The sequence below is a fragment of the Lepidochelys kempii genome, chromosome 23, assembly GCF_965140285.1.
Source record: "Lepidochelys kempii isolate rLepKem1 chromosome 23, rLepKem1.hap1, whole genome shotgun sequence".
Classification (NCBI taxonomy): Eukaryota; Metazoa; Chordata; order Testudines; family Cheloniidae; genus Lepidochelys; species Lepidochelys kempii.
Window position 1 is genome coordinate 5,482,831 of NC_136402.1, and position 24,393 is coordinate 5,507,223.

General features: G+C 62.8%; 1 protein-coding gene across 1 annotated transcript; it reads right to left on the bottom strand.

Annotated features, from left to right (window-relative positions):
• Nucleotides 1-25: 25 nt before the first annotated feature.
• HIF3A (hypoxia inducible factor 3 subunit alpha) lies at nucleotides 26-18,040 on the bottom strand. The gene is given in 17 exon segments (XM_073321663.2): nucleotides 26-134; nucleotides 136-259; nucleotides 803-899; nucleotides 1,168-1,279; nucleotides 1,608-1,885; nucleotides 1,887-1,991; nucleotides 2,322-2,399; nucleotides 2,950-3,182; nucleotides 4,141-4,301; nucleotides 4,963-5,110; nucleotides 5,828-5,934; nucleotides 6,672-6,883; nucleotides 7,803-7,912; nucleotides 8,197-8,281; nucleotides 8,583-8,719; nucleotides 9,149-9,342; nucleotides 17,852-18,040. Coding segments are annotated over 17 exon segments (2,352 nt in total). The 5' UTR covers nucleotides 17,998-18,040; the 3' UTR covers nucleotides 26-109.
• Nucleotides 18,041-24,393: the final 6,353 nt, after the last annotated feature.

Here is a 24,393-nt window from a genome sequence, read left to right on the forward strand (position 1 = left end):
GGGGGATGGCGGGGAGAGGCAGGTTCCTCCCCCCGGAACGGGCTGGGGTTGGGTTTGGTTCTGTTTGTCCCATCTATGGAGTGGGAGCGTCGGGTGGGGGCCCGACCCATCAGGTGGCCTGGTCCAGCTCCCCAGGAGCTCTTCGCCGGCTGGAAGTGCCCGCCACTCTGCTCCAAGACCTCATCCTCACCGTCGTACAGGGCCAGCTGGGAGAGCGCTGGACCATCCACCACGAAGGGCAGCATGTCGCCCAGCAGGGCTGAAGGGGGTGGGATGCAGGGTGTGAAAGGTAATGGGATGGGGGGGTGGTTAGGAGAGGACAGAAAAAAAAGAGGGGGTGGGGATTAATCTCATGTGGCAGGGAGTTCCACTGGTTAACAAGGCAGGCAAAACAAAGAGTCACAGCCAAAGCGTGCAAGGAGCTAGCCAGTAAGTGTGCTGCTGCCATCTGCTGGATGCAGCCAGAACTGCTCGATTGTGCATGCCCTGCACAATCGTTACGGTTGATTCTCCCATAGCCCCAGAGGCAGGGGGCCAGGCTGGTCCCCCATGGGAGCAGCATCTGCCATGACTTTAGCTAGGGCAGCAGGTCCCTACCCTCCCGCATCGGGGCAGCAGTGGCTCCCCGGTGGGGGTTCAGGAAGGAAATCCATCCTGGGGGAGAATCTGCAGCGAGGTGCCTCCTGGGGGGGACAAGATGGGCTGTGGGTGGTCGGATCTGCTATCCCTGCCCCCCGGGATGCCCCAGCCTCCCCCACTATGACTCAGACTGAGCCCCACCCCCACGCCGTGCGGCACTCACCCATTGGTTCCTCCAGGGCCAGCAGTTTCCGCCCTAGCACCATGCTGCCCCGGGGGCCCCCGGCGTTCAGCCCCTCCTCCACACTCAGCAGGAAACCCTGGGGGGTGGAGGGGTGCATCTGAGAGGACAGGAGATCACCCATCCCCCCCAATTCCCATAGGCTGCCCCCCACCCAGCCTAATCCCAATCTACTCCCTCCCATCCCATTCCCCCACCCGGCCCCCTTCCCAAGCACTCCAACCTGACCCCTTACTCCACCCTTTCCCTGATACCCCTGGCCTGCCCCCCACCCACTCTGCCCCATGTCCCTGAATCTCTCAGGCCAGTTGTTGTCCCCCACCCCAGTGCCAGGGCACCAGACGTACCAGGTTAAGGGAAGGCAGCAGGAAGCTGTCGGGCTCGGAGCCATGGGCACGTTTTAGGGGCGCCGCCTCCAGGAAGTCAGCCCCTTCCTCCTCCAGGTTTAGCTCCAAGGCCCTGGAATGTGTGGGGGAAAGTGGGGCATGTAAGAAGTTGGCTGGCACTGAGCTGGCTGGATGGACCCTTCCTGCTCACCTCACTCCTGGTGCAGGAATAAGGGCAGGGCAGCTACAAGGAGACAAGCCACACAGGGACCAAAGGAAGCAAAGAATTTACCTGTGGGACTCCTTGCTGCAGGAATTTACTATAGTTAAAATATGGATGGGGGGGTGCCAGGCTACATGGGCGCATGGGTCTGATCTGGGGTGGCAGAGATGGGGAGATACCAGGTTCATGGCCCCTGTGGTTCATTCCCCACCCCATCCCCTTTGCCCCACCCTCTCACCTCTTCCTAGCCCCCAGGTGTGAGGCTGGGTGATCCCTGTGGTTGCCCCCTAGGGGCGCTGTCGGTGGCGACGCAGGCCCTTCCAGCTCCATGGGCTCCTCCTCTGGGGGCTGGAGGGACCGGGGCTGGCTCAGGCTGGTCTCGCTGCCCCAGCGGGGCAGGCCAGGTAGGTCGGGTTCGCGAGCAGACACCCCATGGAAGCTGCTGGAGCGAGGACGCAATGGGGGCGAGGCAGGTGGTGGCGGGGGACCTGTTCCCCTGGATGCGGCAGGATCACCCCCGTTTCTCGGCCAGCCATGGGGGCTGGTCGGTGCTGCTGAGCTGGAAATCGTCGTCCATCGAGATGTACGGAGCCAGCATCTCCAGGTCGAACCCTTCGTAATCCTGCAGGGGGAGTGTGGCATTAGCAGCCCAGCGCCAAGATGCAGCCACCTCTGGGGTGAGGGCATATCAGCTGTTTATAAAGGGATCCTCCGCCCAGCACCAAGATGCAGCCACCTCTAGGCCAAGGCACAGGGGCTGCTTATATAAGGACTGGGGTGGGATCACGTTGAGGATCCAGGAGTCAGTAAAGGTTTGAATCTCAGGGGTGACTCCCTGGCTGTGTCCAGCGGGGCAACCGTCTGCCTGGGGGGCAGGGGAGCGGGGCCTGGGAGCCCCAGGGGACAAAGTCCCTGGCAATAGGGGTGGCTGCCCCCTTCCTGCCCCCAGTACCTGCAGTGCCGTTTCCACGGCCTCCTGGGTGGAGGCAAAGAGCTTCTGCACGTTCTCCACGTCAAAGAGCAGCTCGGCCTTGGGGGAGAAGGGGAACAGGGCTGGAGGGCGGGGAGCCAACTGGGAGCCCCCTCTTCATGGCACCTGGCCCCCGTTCGTGCCACCCCGGTCCTTGTCCCGCACTCCCCCAGCCCCATTCCCTTTCCTGCAGCCCTCTCAGCCCTTCCCCCTACAGACACAGCCCCCCAGCTCCCCAGCGGTGCAGCCCCACCCCCACTCCACTCCCCTGATAGACCCCCTGCAGCCCCCATGGACACAGCTCCCTGCCCCCCATTTCCCCCCGGACGCAGCCCCCCCCCACTTCCCCTGCTACTCCCCCACTGACAGAGTCCCCCTACAGCCCCCTTTGCCCCTTGCTGTCCCCGTCACCCCCCATTCCTGCAAACTCCACCCCCATCACCCCCTGCTGCCCCCTAGAAGCACAGCCAGCCCCCCATTCCCTCACTAACCCCAGACACATCCTCTGCCCCCCCAAATGTGATGCAGCCCTTCCCCCCATTCATAAGCCCCCACCCCTTTTCTCCCCTACTAGCCCAGCCCCCTTGTTGCCCCACAGCAGGCTTCTTACCGGGGCGGCACTCTTGGCAGAGTCCTGGGGCGGCAAGCCGGCCTCGGGCGGGCGGGGGGAGGACCGTGCCCGCGGGGCCCCCTCCCCGTTGGCGCGGGCTCCAGGCGGGTCGAAGATGGGCCCCAGCAGCCGGTGCAAGTCGGGGCTGCAGAACCGGCGCGGGTCACGCTGCAGCTCCCCCTCGCTCACGTGGGCCGGGCGCAGGAAGGCCAGGAGCCGGGGGCCGTGCCGCTCTGGGGGGAGCGGAGGGTCACGGGGGCGACTGGCACCCAGCTCTCTGAGCAGTGCCCCTCACACCCCCCGGCCCCCCCCAAACCGCGCCCCACCTGTCACCCCGCCCTCGACACCCTCGCCCCACTCGCCCCACCTCTGCCGGCCCTCCCACCCCCCCACTTGCCCAGCACCCAGAGACCCCCAAACACCGCGCACCACCTCTGCCAGCCCTCCTGCCCCCGCAGCCCCCTTCACTTTGCCCCGGCACCCGGAGCCCCCCAAACACTGCGCACAGCACCCCACCTCTGCCACCCTACATGCCACTACCCGACACCATGCCCCACCCCTACTAAATCCCGATACCCTGCCCCATACCCCACCTCTGCCCCCTGCCCACCTCTGATGCCCCACCCCCACCACTCCAACACCCCACCCTGCCCCACTACCCTAGACACCCTGCCCCGTGCCCCACCTCTGCCAGCCCTGGCCCCCTCCTTCCTACCCCAGAACCCGGAGACCCCCAAACACTACACCCCATCTGTCACCCCGCATCCCACCGCCCTCAACACAATGCCCTGCGCCCCACATACCCCCTGCCCCGGAGACCCCCAAACACCCCGCCCTGCCCCTACTACCCCTGATGCCCTGCCCCGTGCCCCACCTCTGCCCCCCTGCTCCCCACCTCTGCTGCCCGACCCCCACTACTGCCCCAATGCCTGTCTCATGCCCCATCTCTGCCGCCCGCCCTCCACCTTCAACATCCCACTCCCCACCGCCCCGAAACCTCGCCCTGCACCCCATCTCTGCTGCTACAATCCCCACTGACACCCCATCCCATACCCGACCAACCCCCCGCCCCCACCACTCCACCTGGCTCACTCCCCCGGCCTCCTGGAGAACCAGCACACCCACCCCATACCCCACTCCCCTCAGGAATTAACTGGAGCGCGATGGGCTCCCCTTTCCCATGCTCTGTACCGAAGCTGAGGTTGAGGATGGTCTCCCCAGTGTCTGGCTCTGGTTCCTCGGGGCTCCCGTTGGCCTGGCGGGCAAGGTCGGGCTCCGGGGGCAGGCGCCGCCCCTCACCCTGGCGTTCGGTCTGCTCCAGTGACAGAACCACGCCCGTCTCCTCCACCTGGCTGTAAGGGAAACAGAGTGGCGGGGGGGAGGCAAAGGGCGCTGTTTCCATAGGTGTCAGGGGCCAGCAGCTCACACCAGCGCTGCAGGATGCAGTCGGGGGCACTCTGCTGTGTCTCATGGCCCCTATACTGCCGGAAGCTGATGGGGATTCTCTTTCAGCTCCGCTGGCGCAAGGCAATCTGGGTTCTGTCTGGGGGAGGCCAAGTGGCCAGAAAGTACCCAACCGCAGGAGGGCCAGGAAGCTGCTGGTTTGCTACAGCTCAGCTCCTACCAGCACAAGTAGGGGATATGGACCGAGCTGGGCCCAGTGTCACCTTCATCCAGCTGAGTCGAGCACCCCCCTACCCTGAGCTGGCTCCTGCATCACCCTCCCCGGCTGAGCTCCCACTGAGGCAAGTCCAGCTGGTCCTTGGAGTCAGCCCCCAAGCTCCTCCATCCCAGCATCAGCCCACCCATCTCAGCTGGTCCCAATATCGCCCCCGACCCTGGGCTGAGCCAGCGGGGCCCATACTGAGCAAGAGTGGCCAGGTGCTGGGTGGTCCATGACCCCGCTCTCCTCAGAGCTGCTGCACGTCTCTGGGGGGCCTCGGGACACGACTCCACCCGCATCCAACAGACGGGCCCCTTTCCCCCCCGGCCCAACATCCCGGCCCCTCCCACCTGAGGACGAAGTGGACGCAGACGACACTCTCGGGCTGTGAGTTCTTGCTGTTGGAGATAACAGTGGCCTGCGTCTGGGCCCACAGGTAGCCCCCGCTCTTGGCCAGGAAGCGGTACTGGCCTGTCACCACCTGCCCTTTGCTCAGCACTGCGGGGAGGAGCGGAGGGGTCAGAGCCGCCCGCGGGGAGGGACTGGACAGAGAGACAGACGGAGAGAGAGACGGGACAGGAGGGGATGGGACAGGACAGAGAAATGGGATGAGACAGGAGAGAGACTGACTGGGACAAGGCAGGACAGGATGGGAGACACAGGCGGAATGGGACGGGGCAGGATGGGACAGGATAAGACGGGAGAGACAGGACAGGACATGGGACGGGACAGGACAGGACAGGACTGGGAGTGAGAGAGAGAGAGACAGGATGGGACGAACACAGAGAGAGAGAGAGAGAGGATGGACAGACAGATTGAGAGAGACGGCATGGACGGACGGATGGCGAGAGATGGGGGGCTGCAGGGAAGGAGGCTCTTGCACTGACGGGGGGGGGGGCGAATACCAGGCTGGATGGGCCATGGTCTGACTGAGGGGTGTGTGCCCCAAGCTAGATGGGCCCATTGGTCGGATCTGGCACACCATCTCCCATATAATAGAACGCACTGGCTCGGAGGTGCTCTTTCGCCCCCTGCTGGATGCATTGGGAACTGCTCAGCCGTGCGTCATAGCCCCAGGACTGCTCACAGCTAATGGGGAGTCTCCTTTAGCTGCAGCGGAGGAGGGGGGCATTCGGAGCAGGAGGCTCCGGGGCTCTCTCTGCCATTACAGGGGCCGCAGAGGACGGGGGCGGGGGGAGGCTGGAGGTCACTTACGGGTGTGGATGCTCTTGCTGACGGCATCGGAGTCCAGGGCATGGATGTACTCATAGATGGAGCAGCCCAGTAACTCGTCGGGCGTGTACCCCGCCACCTCCGCGATCCTGCCCGGGAGACCGGGGTGTGTGTGTGTGTGTTTCCAATCAGCAAGACACCCCTCCCCCCATCCCGGCTGGATCCCACGTAGCTCTGCGTAATCCCCCGCCCCCAACCCAAAGCAACATCAGGCCAGGGGTTCCCCCGGCACAGGGGTGGTGCCCCAGTACCCCAGAACAGTTGCCACCCGCAGAGCCATTGTAGCATCAGAGTGCTGGGGGAGGGGGGACTTCAAGTGGGGGGCTGCGAAAGGGAGAAAGGTGGGGGAGAGGATGGACAGCGAGGAGCAGAGGGGACCCTTGGGCGGGCCAAAGAGCAGCATGAGGGTGAAGAGAGGGGACCCCAAGAAAGAACCCCCTCCCTCCAGGAGAGCAAGGTGGGGGAGGGGGAAGCAGTGGGGGTGGATCAGGGCCTCCCAAGGCCAGAGTTGTGTCCTCGTGGGGGTCGGGAAGGAGCCTCCTGTGGGGTCAAGGTGGGGAAAGGAAGGGGTCCCTGGGGCAGGGCTGAGCCCTCAGAGGTGGGGATGGGGAGGGGGAAAGGTGGGGGAGGAGAAAGCATGGGGGGAGGGAGGGGCCCCTCATGGGGATGGGGACCCCTATGGGTGAAGGATGGGGGCAGGACCTCTCATGGGGGCAAGGATGGGATGGGACCGCGTGAGAGCCGGCTCCCTCGTGGGGCGGGGGAGGGAAGTGTGAAGGCACAGCCCCCAGGAGGGGCGGGGCCCCCGGCGGCCACGCCCCCTCACCTCTCGTCACAGTAGGTGAATTTCATGTCCATGCTGTGCTGGCTGAGGAAGGTGCTGCTGTCCAAGGGGGTTTCGATGTTGGCGGGGTGGGGGATGGCCTCGCAGATCAGCACCAGGCAGCGCAGGGGGGGCTCCGCGTACCCCTCCTCTCCCTCCTCCGGGCCCTCCCGCACCGGGGTGTAGGACCGCAAGTGGCCAGCACAATGCAGCACCTGGGGGGAAGGATGGGGGGGTGGCCAATCAGAGCCCTCTTGCTCCAAGCTCCACCCCCAACACAAGGCTCCGCCTTGGGACACCAAGCTGGGGGGGGGGTCTAGAATCCTGTCTCCATGGTGATCCGCTCACCCCTGTTCCAAAACCACCATCCCCCAGTAACTCTCCTGCTGCTGCTCTAGAACGCTGTTGTCGTAGCAACCCCCCGGTTTCTCTTCTAGAACCCTGTTTCCATAGTGACCCACCTGCAGTTGCTCCGGAAACCTGTATCCATGCCAACTTCCTCCACCCTATTCTAGAACTCCGTTTCCGCATTCCTCTGCTGATCTAGAACCCTGTGTTCATTGCAACATGTCTACTACTGTTCTAGAACCCCATTTATACAGTAGTTCCTGCCGCTCTAGAACCCTGTTTCCATAGAAGCCCACCTACAACTGTTCCAGAAGTCCGTATCCACGTCAACAGCCCCCACCCCATTTCAGAACTACCTTCTCATAGTGCCCCCAGCAAGTTCTCTAGAACCCTGTTTCTGCAGTGGCCCATCCCCCACTGCTCCAGAAACCTGTATCCATGCCCACCTCCTCGGCCCCCATTCTCATCTCACCCAGTGTGGCTCTAGAACCCCGTTTCTACAGCTCTAGGCCGGTCGCTGTTCTGGAACCCTGTTTCCACAGTGACCAACCACTGTCCCAGAACCATATATCCATGCCGACCCCCCACCCCTGTTCTAGAACCCCATTTCCATAAGACCCTGGTACTGTCCTAGAACCCTGTTCTCACAGCTGCTTCAATACTGTTTCCATAGCAACCCTTCCACTACTGTTCTAGAGCTGATTTCCATGGACCCATGGAATGCTCCAGAACCCAATTCCATCCCCCAGCTGTTCTAGATCCCCCCCCCCCCCCCGCATCCCTCACCTTCCAGGTGGCCGACTTGAGGTTGACAGTGCGCCCCCTGCTGGTCAGGGTGCTCTTCATGCGCAGGGAGAAGCTGCGCTCGGTCTTCACGTCCTTCTTCTTAGAGAAGCCTGCGGCAGGGGAGAGGGCAGGGCAGTGTTAGGCGGTGGCGGAGGCTGGTGCCCGGGGGGGGAGCAACTGGGGGGCAGGGACGGGCAGTGGAGGCTGTGGGACTGGGGGTAATCACAAGGGTGGGGTGAGTGTGGGGGCGGTTACAGGGGCCGTGTGTGACAGTGGGGGTGAGAGGTCAGGTGTTGGTGACTGGGGCTCCAGGATGGGGAGGGGGCAACTACAAAGGGGAGCTGATTGGACAGGGTGCATATGGGATAGTGGGGGGCTGGGGGGGAGCACTCACCCTGCCGGGGGCTCAGCACATCCTGCAGCTCCTCCTGGTCACAGGGGTGGATGAAATCGAAGACGCTGTGTCCAATCAGCTCCAGCTGGGGGGGGGGGGGGTCAGGGGAAAATCACAGCCAGTGTTGGAAGGGCGGAGGTGGGGGGGGTCACCCTATGCCAGACCTGCCCCCTGGCCCCGGCTACACACTCAGCGCCTCCCCCGCGGGCCCCTGCATACCCAAGCAGGGCGATGGATTAACACGCCCCCCGCCCCCACCCCCCTTTCCCACCCCATCCCCAGCGGCCGCGAAGGGGATCCCAGAGCGGGGATGGGGATGGAGCCCCCAGCCCTGCTCCCTGCCGATGGCGGGCGGTGCCGGCTCCCACCCACCCACCCACGCTCACCTGGGTCAGCCCCAGGTGCTTGCTGACGTTCTCCGACAGGTAAGCCATGTCGCCCTCCTCCGTCAGCACCATGACGAAACCGTCCAGGGCCTTCAGGTAACAGGCGTCCACCTGCTCCGGCTGCCCTCGCCACTCCTCTGCCGGCCGCAAGCACAGGGGTCAGGGCGGGCCCCCCGCCCCGGGGCAGCCGGGGGGGCAGGGCTCTCACGGGGGGAAGGGCAGGTTCCAGTCTGCCCCACAACGCTCCCCCAGTGATAAGAGGCCCCTGCTGCCCTACATCAGGGGCCCATCCAGCCTGGTATCTCTCTCCATCCCCGGACCCCTGGGCCCCTCCAGCCCATGCCCAGTAATGGCCAATCCCGGACACCTCCGCACCAGCCGAGTCTCCCCCACGATGCCCGGAGGGGACGGGATCCCCTTCCTGACCCCGACCCCACCGGCGCCCTGAAGCCTGCGATCCCATCGAGCCCACCCGGCTGCTGGGAGCGGGCAGAGCTGGTGCCACCCCTCGCCTGTCCGCTGAGCCGGGACCGTCCTGGCACCCAAAGGTGGGGAGGGGGCCTCACCCGAGGTGATGAGCTTGTGCATCCGCAGGTAGCTGATGGTGAGGCGCATGATGGAGGCCTTGTCCAGGTGGGCACTGACCCCCCGGGCGAAGGGCAGGGTGTGGGCGAGTTGGTAGAACACCTCGGTCTCCTTGCTCCTCCGGCATCGCGCCGCGTCCCGCGACTTCTCCTTGCGCAGCTCCGTCGTAGACCGGCTGCCGAGGAGGGTGGGGGACGACAGGCCGCCAGGTCAGGGCGCCTGCTCCGTGGGGATGCACGTCCCCCCCCCCCACACACACCACCCACATGCAGTACACACACCCCCCAGGCCCCAGAGCGAAGCAGGACGCCTGGGTTCTATCCCCGGCTCTGGGAGGGGAGTGGGGTCCAGTGGTTAGAGCAGAGGGCTGGGCACCAGGACTCCTGGGTTCTATTTCCAGCTGTAGGGCTGACTGGTTTGACTTTGGGAGGGGCAGGAAGGCGCCATGCTCTGATCCCACTAGCCGCCCCCCAACCCCCACGCCAGACGCAGCTCCCCTCACCCATGATTGTACTCAGCCAAACAGGGTCACCCAAAACCCCATTCACCCAGCTCCTCCCAGGGCCCCTCGGAATATCCTTGTGGGAGAGGGGGGACAGAGCGGGGGGCCAGGGCAGCCCTCAGCACAGAGACACCCCCCAGAGCCCCTGCAACCAGGAAGCCCCCAACACACACCACCCCCCAGCAGCTGCAGGGTTGCTCAGAACCAGGTCCCGCATGGGGTTAATATTAGGAGTGGGGATCAGAGGAGGGGGCAAAGGGAGATGTGGGGGAACCTCGAGGGGAGGGGGGCAGTGTGTGGGGAGGAGAGGGGAGGGGAGGGGAGTCTAAGCCAACTATGCATAGGAAAGAGACTAGGACCATTCCCCCCCACCACACACACACACACAATATCCCAATGCCCCTGCCCACTCCCCACACTGTGCCCACCCAAATATCCCACCACCCCCTTCCCACTCCTAACCTGAGCGCCCCCAATATTCCACAGCCCCATTCTTACTCCCCACCCCAGCACCTCCCAATATCCCAGTGCCCCCTGCCCACTCCCCATCCTGTGCCCCCCAATATCCCACCACCCCTTCCCACTCCCAACCCCAGCATCCCCAATATTCCACAGCCCCTTCCTACTCCCCACCCCAGTGCCCCCCAATATCCTAGTGCCCCCCTGCCCACTCCCCACCTCTGTACCCCCAATATCCCAGTGCCCCCGCCCATGCCTCACCCCAGCACCCCCAATATCCCACAGCCCCCTTCCCACGCCCAACCCCAGCACCCCCCCAATAGCCCACAGCCCCCTTCCCACGCCCAACCCCAGCACCCCCCCAATAGCCCAAAGCCCCCCTCCTGTTCCCCACCCCAGCACCCCCCAATAGCCCACAGCCCCCTTCCCACGCCCAACCCCAGCACCCCCAATAGCCCACAGCCCCCTTCCTGTTCCCCACCCCAGAACCCCCCCAATAGCCCACAGCCCCCTTCCCACACCCAACCCCAGCACCCCCCAATAGCCCACAGCCCCCTTCCTGTTCCCCACCCCAGAACCCCCCCAATAGCCCACAGCCCCCTTCCCACGCCCAACCCCAGCACCCCCCAATAGCCCACAGCCCCCTTCCACGCCCAACCCCAGCACCCCCTGCAATATCCCACAGCCCCCTTCCCACGCCCAACCCCAGCACCCCCTGCAATATCCCACAGCCCCCTTCCCACGCCCAACCCCAGCACCCCCCCAATAGCCCACAGCCCCCTTCCCACGCCCAACCCCAGCACCCCCCCAATAGCCTACAGCCCCCTTCCCCACCCCATATTCCCAAATATCATGGTACCTGCTGCCCACCCCTATATCCCAGTACCAGTCCACTCTCCCCAGCTCCTACCCAAACCATCCCCCGTCTCTGTGCCCCCGGCATCATTGGTGCAACTCCAGCCTGGCACCCCCTCCTGCCTGGCACCCCCTCCTCTGGCCGGACCCTCCCACAATCCCCGGACCCTCCCACAATCCAAGGGGCCCAGCTGCCGAGCCCGCCCCCTCTCCCTCGGCCCGTGAGAGAACAGCCTGTTCTGCCTCTGTCCTTGGCCCTTTGCCCACTTCCCACCCCACCCTGGGAGCCGGGCGCCCGGGGAGAATGCAGGGCTTTGCCAGAGGTATCAGCATCTTAGCCGCCAGCGACGTGCCACGGGGTGGGGGGGAGTGGGGGGACACGTTCGGGGCCTGGCTCGGAGCCAGCTGTGGGCACAGGTGGGAACCTGGTACAAGGGGGCGGCACAAGCTAGCCCCCCAGCTGGGGATGCTCCAGTGGGGAAAGGTCTAAGCCACGGAAGGGGGCTAGAATCTGGGGGGGGCAGTGTGGAGCAGGAGGGCACTGAGCCCTGCCATCGGGGGGAGCCGCTCACTCATGCCCCGAGTTGCAGAGTTCTCTGTCCGACGGGTACCGCGGGGCCCTGGGAGGGCAGTTGCAGGAGTGGGGGCTCATCGGGGAGGGAGGCATGGCTGCAAGCTTCCTCACAGCAGTGCCCTGATGCCTGTCCCAGAGCAATCGTGTGCGGGGGGGGGGGGGGGAATTGAGATGTGTGGCTGTGAGCTTCCCCACAGCAGTGCCCTGACACCTGCCCCAGATGAAGCTTGTGTGAGGGAGGGAGCATTCCACCCAGCCCATGTTATGTTCTGGCAGCTGTGAGTTACCGCACTGGGCACGTGACAGCAGGTGGCCCAGCCCCAGGAACACACGGCTCAGAGGCCGGGACACTCGCCCTCAAATGTGTGTGCCCCTCGATTTCACACCCTCACTGCAGGCCAGGGCTCAGCAGGGAGCTTTGCTTCTCAGCATGGGCTCAATGCTGGAGCTGTGAGCTTCCCCAGAGCAGTGCCCTGCCCAGCACCCAGTGTGGGACCCCAGAGCTATGAGCCTCCCCAGAGCAGTGCCCTGTCCGGCACCCAGTGTGGGAAAAGTCCTTGGGTGGGTTAACCCACTTCTCCACCATTTGCCCATGAAATACAGCACCTCTGCCCCACGCCTCCCCCCACGGGTCCTTCACTCCCCATAAAAGGGCACCTGCCCCCCCCCAGAGGGTACCCCAGATTTCAAAATCACACACATCCCCTCAAGTCACGCCTCTCCCTTCTGCCTCATAGCACAGACCCCCGCCAATCACAGCTCCTCCCGTCCCCCCATGGCAGAGACCCCCCCATCACACCTCCCCGCAACACAGACTCCCTAAATCACAGCTCCCCTCCCTCCACAGCAGAGCTCCCCTCCCCTCCCCCGCGTGCCGTCCGCACGTGCACTTGGCAGCCTGTCCAGGACACCGTGTTCTGCACACCGGGCTGGGTGCCAGGCCTGGCTGCCTGGAGCTGCGGGAAGGGCAGGGGGGTGGGGGGGAGCTGTCAGCCTCCAGCCCAACCACTCTGCTAACCAACCCTCCCCCCCAACCCCAGCAGGTCCCTTCCAACCAGCTCCACCCTCTTGGGCAGGATCACCCCCCACTCCGGGGCAAAATCGTCCCCTCCCCTTACAGTCTACAGCCACCCCCTGGGGGGGGGATCGGCCCCTACAGCCTATTCCCCAGCCCCCCTCCTCAAACAATATAGCCCTGGGCAGGGGTCTTTTATGTTGATCAACCCCCTCCCACCTCCCCCAGCCTGCTTGGCCTCTTAGACCCTCTCCAGGACCCCCTTTCACCTGCTCCCCCCATCTACCCCTGAGCGAGCAAAAAGCCAGAGCCCCCGGCCACTCTGGGCTGGGAGCGTTCTGTCCCCGCTGCCCCACCCGAGGGGGCACAGTGCAGTGTGGGGGAGGGGGCCCTGTACCTGAGGCCTCCCAAGGGCTAAGGGGTGTGAAGCCCCACTGCCCCCCTCATCCAGCAAGGGCTGGCACCACCCCCTTCCCTGCCCTCAATCACCCTCAGCACCTGCCCAGCCCCCTCCCCTCCTGGGGGCAGCAGAGAAGGGTGGGGAGATTCCTCCCCCTCCACCGGCACAGGAGGAAGGTGGTGCCCTGGCCAGTGAGAGAGCCAGCAGGAGGGGGAGGAGGAAGCCCCACCCGCCCTGGCAAAGGGCACATCAACTCCAGCCACAGCAGGAGACGGACCCTTTTCCCCTGCTCCAAACGAGAACGGAGAATCCCCATTAGCTGGGAGCAGTACAGGACCTATGACACACGGCTGTGCAGCGGCGCACGCACACACGTACAGCATTTTAAGGACTGGTTGGTACAGTGATCCCTCACCCAACACTGAAATGCAGCCACCTCTGGGCTGGGGCTTGACAGCTGTAACCTCACAGCAAGAGGAAGAGACCGTGCTGGGGCACTGGGGCCAGCACTGACTGGGAGGGGAGAGCATCCCCTACTGAATGACCGATACCACGTCACACAGCCGACAGAGCATCTGTCCTGGGTTTCCCATCCGATCCCGTGCCACGCCCAGCCCCATGCAGCCCGTGCCCGGGTGCCAAGCCAACAGCACGAGCCGAGATGGCCACGGGCCACGTTGCTGCATCCCGGCAGTGCCGGAAGCGGGAGGGACGGCTGGCCGACACTGGCAGGCAACACAACCTTTCCTCGGCCCAATTCCACGGCCCAGCCGACGGAGCCAAGAACACTGCGTGGGAATGAATGACACTGAGCCAGCACCAAACTGGGTCAGAACCAGACCCAGCTTAAAACAAGCTCCAAGTCAAAGCAGAATCGGATCCGAACCAGACCCAGATCAAAACCAGATCCAAGCCGAACGAGAACGAGAACCGAGCCGCACCCAGAACCAGAGTCAGCGCCTTCTGGATCCCAAACCCAGCTCCCGGCCCCCTGGATACATTATCCAGCGATGGGGTGGGGAAAGGAGCACTGGCTGTTATTTTCGTTTAAGGGCAGCTCGGCTTGGAATTTGCCACCCAACCATTCACCATTCAGGGCACCCAGTGCGTCTGGGCTGCCCCACCTCTGTCTCAGATAAGGCAGGAGCGAGGTCTAGTGGTTATAGCCAGGAGGGGGCTGGGAGTCAGGACTCCTGGGTTCTCTCCCAGCTCTGGGAGAGAAGTGAGATCTCGTAATGGGGGGAGGGGTAATTAAGAATCCTGGGTTCTTTCTGCTCTGTGACCTTGGGAAAGTCCCGTCCGTCCCCCCCAAGTCCCAGCTCCCCCCATAGTCGGGGGGTGCCCTGTACCCACAGGAAGCCCTCCGCTAGGGAAATGTGGCTGGGCAGAACTGGGATAATCCTGGGAAGGGTGGGGGGGTCTATGGGGGGGGTTAGCCTCTTCTCTGGAGGGGCAGGGGTCTGGCCCTCCACAGACAGCACCGGTGCCGGTGGGGGGGCGGGAGGGGGCTGAAGAAGTCCTGACCCCTGCTTGCCCGGCCCTTGGCAGGCAGCCCAGAGGCCCCTCTCCCGGCTGGGCCTACGTGAGCCGGGCGAGGGGAGGGGCGGGGGAGGCAGCGGCCAGGCCAGGGCCTTTTCCTGTTTGCTGCTCCCAGGGCCCAACTAATTTTGGCTGGGGAACAGGGTGGTCCCATAGGGCGTCCCGGCCGGGCCTGAGCCCCCCATACCCCCCCCGCCCCCTGCCAGCAGGGGGCAGGGACCAGACAGGGTGAGGGAGTTTGCCCATCTGGGGGGGGTCAAGCCCCTTTGCTGAGCTGGAGGGACCCCCCCACACCTCCTCCCTGCTGGGTTATGGGGCACACATTGAGCAGGGGGAGGGGACCCGGTGTGGGACATAGAGGACAGGGGACAGGGTGGGGGCTGAGACATGGGACAGAAGCGTGGGGGGAGACAAACTGGCAGGAAAGTAACAGGGGACAGAACTGGGGGGGAGTGGGAACCATTTACCCTCCCAGAGACACCCCACCCCAAGTGACTTCCTCCACCCCTTGCTGGGCTCCAGGGTCAGAACTGGGGGGGCAGTGGCAAGGGGAGCAGGAGTCCAGACCACTGCCTCCCCCACAAGTGACCTGCCCACCCTCCTCCGCTGCTCCCACCTGCCAACCTCACTGACCCTCACCGAGCTCCCTGCCCCCAGGCCCAGCTCTGCCCAGCGGGAGCTGGGCCCGGCCAACTGGCTTGGATGCCAGGCCTCGGGCGCCATGCTGGAAGCTGGAGGCGTTGGTTCATGGAAACGTCGCCAGCCCTCCGGCTGTGGGATTGGAGAGGGGGGTCAACAGAGGACCCGACTGCCCCACAATCGTAGACGCACCCCACCGGACATGGAGATTCATGCGGAAAAGGGACCCAGAACCACGGGCATTTCTTAGTGCCCATTACACCAAGGTCTCCAGCTTTCTGGGCTCAGGACTGCAGGGACGGCCTTGGCAATAAATACAGGTCTAGGAGACCGGACTTCTGGGCTCTATCCCCAGATCAGGGAAGGGAGTGGGGGCTCGTGGCTGGAATAGGCGGGCTGGGCATCAGGACTCCTGGGTTCTAACCCCAGATAAGAGAGTAGGGTCTAATGGTTAGAGTAGAGGACGCTGGGAGACCAGACTTCTGGGCTCTATCCCTGGATCAGGGAAGGGAGTGGGGTCTTGTGGCTGGAATAGGAGGGCTGGGCACCAGGACTCCTGGGTTCTATCCCTCACTGGGCGATCTCAGGTGTGTCCCTGGGAGTGATGACACTGAATCAGGAAAAGCACCTTCCATCAGAGGGTCACAAAGAGCTGGATGGAAAAGATACACCCCCCCCGTCCCACCACCGCCACCACCCCCACCCCCCGGCAGATGGACACCAGCCGATCCTGGGGCGACTCCCTGCAATTTCCTCTTATATTTTAAGGACAGAAGCAGCCACCAGGGGGCTGAGCAGCTGGTCCAAGCGGCAGTACCTCCACCCCCAATCCTGCCCCCTGCTGGTCACTCCCGCAGACAGAGCCCGGCACACCCACAGCAACGCGATCCCGTTAACCTTTCCACTAGGAGGTTCTGCAGAGTTGGGAACAGTGGCACAGACAGGGGATGGGAACTGGCCCAAACGTACACGGCTGCAGAGCTGGAAATAGAACTCAGATCCCCCCCCGCTCTAACCACTAGACCCCACTTCCCTCCCAGAGCTGGGGAGAGAACCCAAGAGTCCTGACAGCCAGTTCCCCTTGCTCTAACCACTAGACCACACTCACCCACCTACCCTGCCAGCCAGAGAAAAGACCCAGAAAAATAACGTGCCTTTCGAATTACACGCCACCCGGATGGCTTCCCAGGCTGGTGCTGGGCACAGCCACAGGTGTGTGTGTGGGGGTGGGGGGAGCAGGATCTCATGCAGAGTGCCCCTAGCTCAGTCTGCAGCGCCCCAGAAGTGTGCCAGGGGGGCAGGGGGAGATCACCCCTCTGAACTTGCTTCTTGATCATCCTTGCTACGTGGCTCCCCGCTTCCCGCCAGATCACACCCTGCCCCCTCCCAGCCACCCCCCGGGCCGAGCTGAGCTCAGAGAACGCCACCGGCTTCGGTCCAGTGGCACAAGCCCAGCTCTGGTGGCAGAGAGATGCCCGGCGACGCCGGGGTGGGACCCAGCTCAACAGCAACGCTGGGGGCCTCCAGCGGACAGTGAGTGGGGTAGGGCGGACAGGAGAGAGCGTGGGGGGGGGGGGCGAGAGAGCGCGTGAGCGAAGCAGAGCGTACAGAGGAGAAAAGGCAGGGGATGGGTGGGAAAAGGAAGACAGGAGAGAGGAGAAGGAAGGAAGATGCTGGTGAGATAGGCGAGGGGTGCTGGCGATGCCACAGTGACTCACCCCACAGGTGCCACTTCCGCGCCAACATCCTACCGAGTCGCCCCGTGGGCCCCGAATGCCAACGCCTGCCGCCAATCCCCTCCACTAGCCCCGGATCAGCACCGCCCCGATCAGCAGGACTTGGCTTCTCCGTATGGCACCAGAGGGCGCAGCTCCTCCCCCCCACGTCACGGCTTGGCACCGGGCTGGAACATGTGATGTACACACACACACGTGGCGCGCTCCCCCACCCCGCGGGCAGCCGGACAGCCACCTTACGCGGGGGAGGAACCCAGGAGGGAAGGAGTCAGCTGCTTGGGGTGCGATGCAGGGGCTGGACCAGGCTTGGTGCCAGGCGGGGGCATCCAGCAAGGGGAGGAGGAAGCTGTGCCCCAGAGGATATACACCCAGTTCTGTGAGTGCCACAGCGACCCAGGAGAGCACGGCGGGCAAGGAGCACCCCCTGTGCCAACCACTCGGCGGGGGGGCAGGGAGGGGCAGGAGAACAGGGCACCGAGGAAATATCTCCCAGCTCCGTGCCCGCCGTGAGGGGGCACCATGCAGAGACGGAGGGGGGAGCATCCCGGGGGCAGACAAGGGTGCCAGCCGCAGGAGCAGGGGGTGGGATAGCCAAGTGCAGCTTGGGCACAGTGTGCCACCCTGACCTTCGATCCCAGGGCTGGGAAATCCCCACCCCAGCCAAGAGGGGGCAGCACAGAGGAGGTTGGCACTCGGGGCTTCCGGATTTCTGCTGCAGTCCAACCCCAGGGGTCTCAGCCACAGCCATCCCCCGCTCCGGGCGGGGCAGTGGTTCCTTGCATGCCCCGCACCCTAGCTTGGCAAGGGTTACAGAGACACCAGCAGGATTTCAGAAGGGGCCAGATCCCCAGCTGGTATTGACTGGCCCTGCTCCATTGCCATGAATGCCCCTTTTCCCCAGCGGTCCAGGAAAAACTTTGATGGCGACCTCCGATCCCAAAGAAACAACAACCTGACACACCCACCTGGCACGCAGCCCACTCCCAGCACAGCCCAGCACCTCCAGCCCGACAGCCGCCCTCGGATAACTTTGTTCCTTAAAGGTCGGGGCGGCTGGAAGGCAAACTTCGGGGCTGGCCGCCCCCCACTCAAGCCCCGGACCCGCTCTCATCTCCGTAAGCTGCAGAGACAGTCCCGGGACGCAATCCCCGCACCAGAGACCCAGGGAAAGCTCCGATCCTCACACCAACCTCACACCCTCCAGCCCGTTCCTATAATGGAGAGGAAACCGGACACCCAGCCCCTGAGACCCAACCCACCCGCCCCACCCCCAGCGGTTCTGATCCAAGTGCTCAGACGGGACAGCGATGGGGGGTGGGTATGAAGCCGGGTAGAGTAAAGCTCCCCTAGCCATCGCCTGGTTGGGATCAACCCCAAGGAGGTTAGCCGCACCTTTGCTCAAGGGAGTGGCCATTCAAGGCCAAACTGCTCACCTAACCCCTTCCAGCACCAGCTTCCCCGCCCCCGGAGATCTAGGGAAAGTTCTGATCTGGGTCCAAACCCCCCCCTTCTCTGAAGGAATCGGAGGCCAAGTGCAGCTCAGGTAGATTTCAGCCGCAGCCCCCAAAGCACTGCCTGGAAATCAGCGGGGTTTAAAACTCCAGCAAAACTCAGTCCCAGGTTCAGCGCAAGCCTGTCTAGACCCAGCCCCCGCCCCGCACTACCCTGGCCCCGCAAGCGTGTCTAGACACAGCCCCCGCCCCGCACTACCCTGGCACCAGAGAGGTCCCTGCTGGGATCAGACACCTGTCCCCAAGGCTCTCAGGGAGGGCGGAGCGGACTGCATCTCTCTTCTCCCCCAGCTCTCCGCGCACAGCACCCCAAACCCCGATTACCCCAAGGGGGGCGGCTCATGGAGAGGCTCAGGGCAAGACTGCAAACAAGGAGAGTGTGTGGTTGGGGGCTTGGTTTTTTTGCGGGGGGGGAAGGGGGGGATCTGCTCACACCCACTCCCTCCTCATGCCCTGGCTACAGAAGCTGGTGAGCTTGGCCCTGGAGATGAGATGGGGGGGGTCTTCCAGCCCATTCCCCCCCCCCCCCCATATTAGCCGATCAGACGTGGCACATCTGTAGCTTCTGCTCAGCTGGGTGCATCCCTGCCGCCCCCCCCTCCACACCCCTCCCCCCCACACATACACTCCCCTCGGGTGAAATTCACCCGCTGACGTCACAAGGAGCCAAACTTTGGCATTATCAAGTCATCGCCCCTCCCCCACCCGCAATCGACCTCGTCTGCAAAGACTCGCCCCCCCCAACCCCCCCCAAACACCCAGAGATCTCAATGCAAGCCGGGGGAGGGGGCGCGCTGTGACTACTGCCCCACTCCAAGTAGAACTGGGGGGGGGGAAGAGGGGAGCGTCTCTCGCCAGCCCCCAGGACCAGCACTGCAAAAAAGCGGGGTGCGATTTCAGACAATTTCCGGGGGGGGGAGTTGTGTGCAGCCTCAAGAACATTATAGGTGATTATCTTATCTCCTGCATAGCCGGGGAGGGGGGAAGCATAGAGATCTATGAAAAATCCGGGGGGGACTGCCCCCCACTGCAAAAAAAATCCCCTCCCCCCCCCACTGCACTGCGCCCCCTGCTTGGGATCTTGCTGACTCGGCAGTTCCCAAGACCCCCAGGGCTGGGGGGCAGGGGCTGTATCGAGCCGAGCCAGCCCGGCTGCAGCCCGTGCAGCCCCCACTAGGCCCCGGGCCCCCAGATCGCCCCGCCTCCGGCGCCTCACGGGTTAACCCCGGCGTGCCTGGGCAGGGGGTGCCCCCCAGTACCTTGCACACTGGAGGCTGCTGCTCTCCATGGCTCGGCTCCGCAGCGCTTCCCTTTGCACCGCTCCGTCCTCCCCCACCAACTCCGGGGAAACCCACTCCCCTGCAAGCTACTCCCCCTCCGCCGCCCCTCCCCCAGCCGTGCCATTGGCTCCCCCTTCCCCCCCGGCCCGGGGCCCCCTCCCCGCCATACAGCCCTGGCACACTCGCAGGGCCTTTGTGCTGCTGCGCGAGGGGATTGGGCGGCGGGGGTGTCACTCCGGGGCCACCCGCTCCCCCCCCCCAGCTGCTGGCAGATGGCTGGCCACGGGAACCCCTCCGCGGCCGCCGCCGGGAGCTGCGGGCCACGAACCGGCCCCGGGCCAATCCGGAGTGACCCCCGGCTGCAATGGGGGCAGGGCCGGATCCTGCTCTCAGCTTTCCTAGGGTCAATCCGGAGTCACTCCCCAACTGCAGTGGGGGCGGGGCCAGATTCTGATCTCACACCCCCTCCCCGCCTGCCTCCCCTAGTGTCAATCCGGAGTCACACCCTGATTGCAATGGAGTCAGGTCAGACTCTGATCTCAGCCCCCTCCCAATTAATCCGGAGTCACCCCGCAACTGCAATGCGGGGGCAGGGCCAGATTCTGATCTCACCTCCCCCGTGTCAATCCGGAGCCACCCCCTGACTGCAATGGAGTCAGGTCGGACTCTGCTCTCAGTCCCCACCGGGTTAATCCACAGTCACCCTGCAACTGCAGTGGGGGCAGGGCCAGATTCTGATCTCAGCTCCCCTGGGAAACGGGTCAATCCAGAGTTACCCCGTGACTGCAATGGGGTCAGGCCAGACTCTGATCTCAGCTCTCCCAGAGGAAATCTGGAGTCCTCCCCAGGCTGCAGTTAGGGTTTGTCTACACTTAAAAATTAATTCGGATTAAGGTAGGGTGTGAATTTAAAGGGGAATAGGTATTCCTGAATAACTCCATATGTGGATGCTCTTATTCCAGATGAGGGGTGCCCTTTTCTGGTTTAGCTGAATCCACTTCCAGAACAAGGCAGGAACAAGATTCTACACACAGAGTGGCTCTGGATTAGCTCCCTGGGTAGACAACCCTTCATTATAATTATTATTAATCATGTTTATTGTAGCAGTGCCTTGGGACCAGCCAAGATCAGGGCCCCAGACACACTCAGGACTAGATTCTGATCTGTTACATTGGGTTAAATTCAGCAAAGAGGAGGGAGTTATGGCCCAATTTGGATTCTCAGTTACACCATCTGGCCTCCCTGCAGTAGAATTAGGGCTTAATCCTGATCTGTTTCCCTGGCCATAGACCAGTGCAATTCAGAATCAGTTCTGACCCAACTGGGAAATGCAGTGTGATCTCATTAACATCAGTGGAGCTGGAGCCTGATCCTGCTCTCAGTGACCCAGCCATAAATCTAGTGGGAGTCACTCTGGATTTATAACAGTGTAAACTGAGACCAGATTGACCCAGGAAGTTCCTGGCTACAGTAGAATCCTTTCCAGGTCCAGGGAAACTGGGTCAAGTAAAATCCCCTGAAGGTATCTTTAAAATGTGATCCACACAGCCAAGGCTAACCACATCCTGGGAAGTATGTGTGGGCCCATGGTCCCTGACACAGTCCCCAGGCACTTCAGTGTCATCCTACCTACGAGACAGAGAGGTGTCGGGGATGTGTCCCCCAAGTTGACACACGTAGACCCCAAAACCACAGCACTACGACAAGTGTGTGTCATCCCCAACATGGTTGAACCATGCAACGCAGAGAAGACCGACACATGTTGTAAACATGTTCCCATGATGTGTGCATACATGGTGACCCCAACATGGCTCGGCCCTGCAGTGGGGATAGGGATGGAGCCTGGGTCTAACCCTGTTCCCGTTTTGTCATTGCACCAAAGCCACATTCCCCTCCCAGAGCCGGGGATGGAACCCAGGAGTCCGGGCTCCCAGACTCCCTGCTCTACTCACCCGACCCACTCCTCTCCCAGAGCTGGGGGGCAGCTCTAGAGTTGGATGGAAATTTTTCATGGAAAGGTTTTTTTTCTATTAAAAAAATGCCGTTTTTGTTGACATGGAAACTTTTCTAAAAACATGGCACTGCCAATTAAATGTCGGGGACGTGCAACTGGGAATAACGCCCCCCGCAGCCCATGGGTCAGTCACAACCGGGAGGGCTATGCGGCTCATGATGGGGAAGGGACGTATCTCCCAAGTCAGGACCAGCACAGGATGCTGAGCCAGGCAGGTGCTAAGCCACAGAGTGCTGCAGCTACCAAACTCTCAGGGTTGCACCCGGAACCCCCAGGAATCCGCGACCCCCCAAGTCACAGCATCAGCTCTGTGCATGGCCTATTGGAGTTGCATTGGGAAAGTGACACAAAGGCTGAAATCCTGGCCCCCATTAAAGACAATTTTGGGATCTAGTGATGAGATCCGAGGGGGGGGGGGGCGACTGGGAGTCATGACTCCTGGGTTCTCTCCCCAGCTCGCAGAGGGCAGTAGGACCAAGGAACAGAGCCGTTGACACCTAAGCCACTAACTCTCTAGATGACTTTAGGACAAGCCACTTCCCTGTCCCATGCCTCAGTTTCCCTCCCTGAGGGCTCCCCTCCCTGTGGTTGTTTAGGTCTTTAAGGGACCCCATCCTACTCCTATGACTACAGCAGTAATTGAGAGACAGATCATCCCGTTGTGCCCAGCAGGGGGCAGCGCCTTTACTCTGAGGAAAGGGGGTGGTCGAGAGAAGCCCCGATTGAGCAGGGAGTGGACCGAGCTGCCAGGGGCTGGAGGTGGGGGTTGAGCCGTCATCCCCCTGGGGATACCGGGGTGAGGCAAACACCCCCGGCACACACTGGCAGCATGTCCACACTGTTCCCCCGCTTTACTGGGGGACCCCAGAGTGGGGCAGGGGGCCAAGGCATTTCCCCTCCTCCCCTTGCCCAAGGCCTTGGGGCTGGCTCATCCTGGCTCTGGGGCAGCTACCGGCTCTTGCTCCTCGGCAGGGCCTGACCAGTGGGAGCCAGGCACACCCTGAGACCGGAGAACCAGACCCTGACTTCAGGGTGGGGGGAGTCCGGCCTGGGGGGCTGAGGTCTTTGCTGGAGGGGGCCAAGTTGTCTGCAAAGCCCTTAAAGCTCATCCCTCCTGCTGGGTTTGTGCAAGAGGCGCCCTGGGCCTTCACCCCATGCCTGGGGATCGAATCGGGGTCTCCAGCTCTGAACTCATAAGCTGCTCTGCTTGAGCTAAAGAGCAAGCCCTCCCAGCTGCCAGGGGCTCTGTATGCCCCCCCCATTCCCACTCTCTCTGCCAGGGGCTCTGTGTGCCCCCCTTCCCCCATGCCAGGGGCTCTGTGTACCCCCCATACCCCCTCCCTGTACCCGGGGCTCTGTGTGCCTCCCCTTCCCAGTCCCCCTGCCAGGGGCTCCGTGTGCCCCCAACCCCCCTCCCCCTGCCAGAGGCTCTGTGTGGCCCCCCCTGCCAGGAGCTCTGTGTATCCCCCTTTCCCTCTGCCAGGGGCTCTGTGTGCCCCCCATTCCTCTTCCCCCCATGCCAGGGGCTCTATGTGCCCCCATTACCCCTCCCCCTGCCAGGGGCTCTGTGTGCCCCCCCTTCCCCTTCCCCCCTGCCAGGGGCTCCTTGTGCCCCCATTCCCCCTCCCCCTCCCAGGGGCTCTGTGTGCCCCCATTCCCCCTCCCCCTGCCAGGGGCTCTGTGTGCCCCCCCTTCCCCCTCCCCCCTGCCAGGGGCTCTGTGTGCCCCCCCATGCCCCCTCCCCCTCCCAGGGGTTCTGTGTACCCCCCATTCTCCCTTCTTTTGTCTTTCAGCATGTCCACACTGTTAAACTCCATTGGGAGGGAGAGCAGCGCTGTGGGGTCAGATTGTTGAAGGGGAAGGTGTTGATGGCTGCACAGTTGCAGAGCTGGTTGAAGCTGCTACCTCTGCTAGCCAGATGGTGGGGCCCCAGGGGGCCTTTTTTTGCCCCCTTCCCTGATTTTCCCCCAAATCAAAAGGGCTTATAGATTCCAAGGCCAGCAGGACCTGTCTGGTCATCTAATCTGACCTGCCAGATAACCCAGGCCAGAGACCTGCCCCGACGTAATCCCTAGAGCAGATCATTTAGTTAAGACTGTTCTGTAAAGGGAAATCATGCATCACCCATCTATTAGAATGCTTTGTGGGAGTCAATGAGCATGTGGACAAAGGTGACCCAGTGGAGATTGTGTACTTGGACTTTCAGAAACTTTTGACAAGGTCCCTCACCAAAGGCTCTTAAGCAAAGTAATCCGTCATGGGATAAGAGGGAAGGTTCTCTCCGGGATCAGTAACTGGTTAAAAGACGGGAAACAAAAGGTAGGAAGAAATGGTCAGTTTTCACAGTGGAGAGAGGTAGACAGTGGGTTCCCCAAGGTGGGACCAGGGTTGTTCAACATATTCAGAAATGACGTGGAAAAGGGGGGTAAACAGTGAGGTGGAAAAGTTGGTAAATGATGCAAAATTACTCAAGAGAGTTAAGTCTAAAGCAGACTGCGAAGAGCTACAAAGGGAGCTCACAAAACTGCGTGACTGGGCAACAAGATGGCAGATGAAATTCACAGTTGATAAATGCAAAGTGATGGACATTGGAAACCATAATTCCAACTCTACATACAGAATGACGGGGTCTAAATTAGCTGTGACCACTCAAGAAAGAGATCTTAGTGTCATCTGGATAGTTCTTTAACAACATCTGCTCA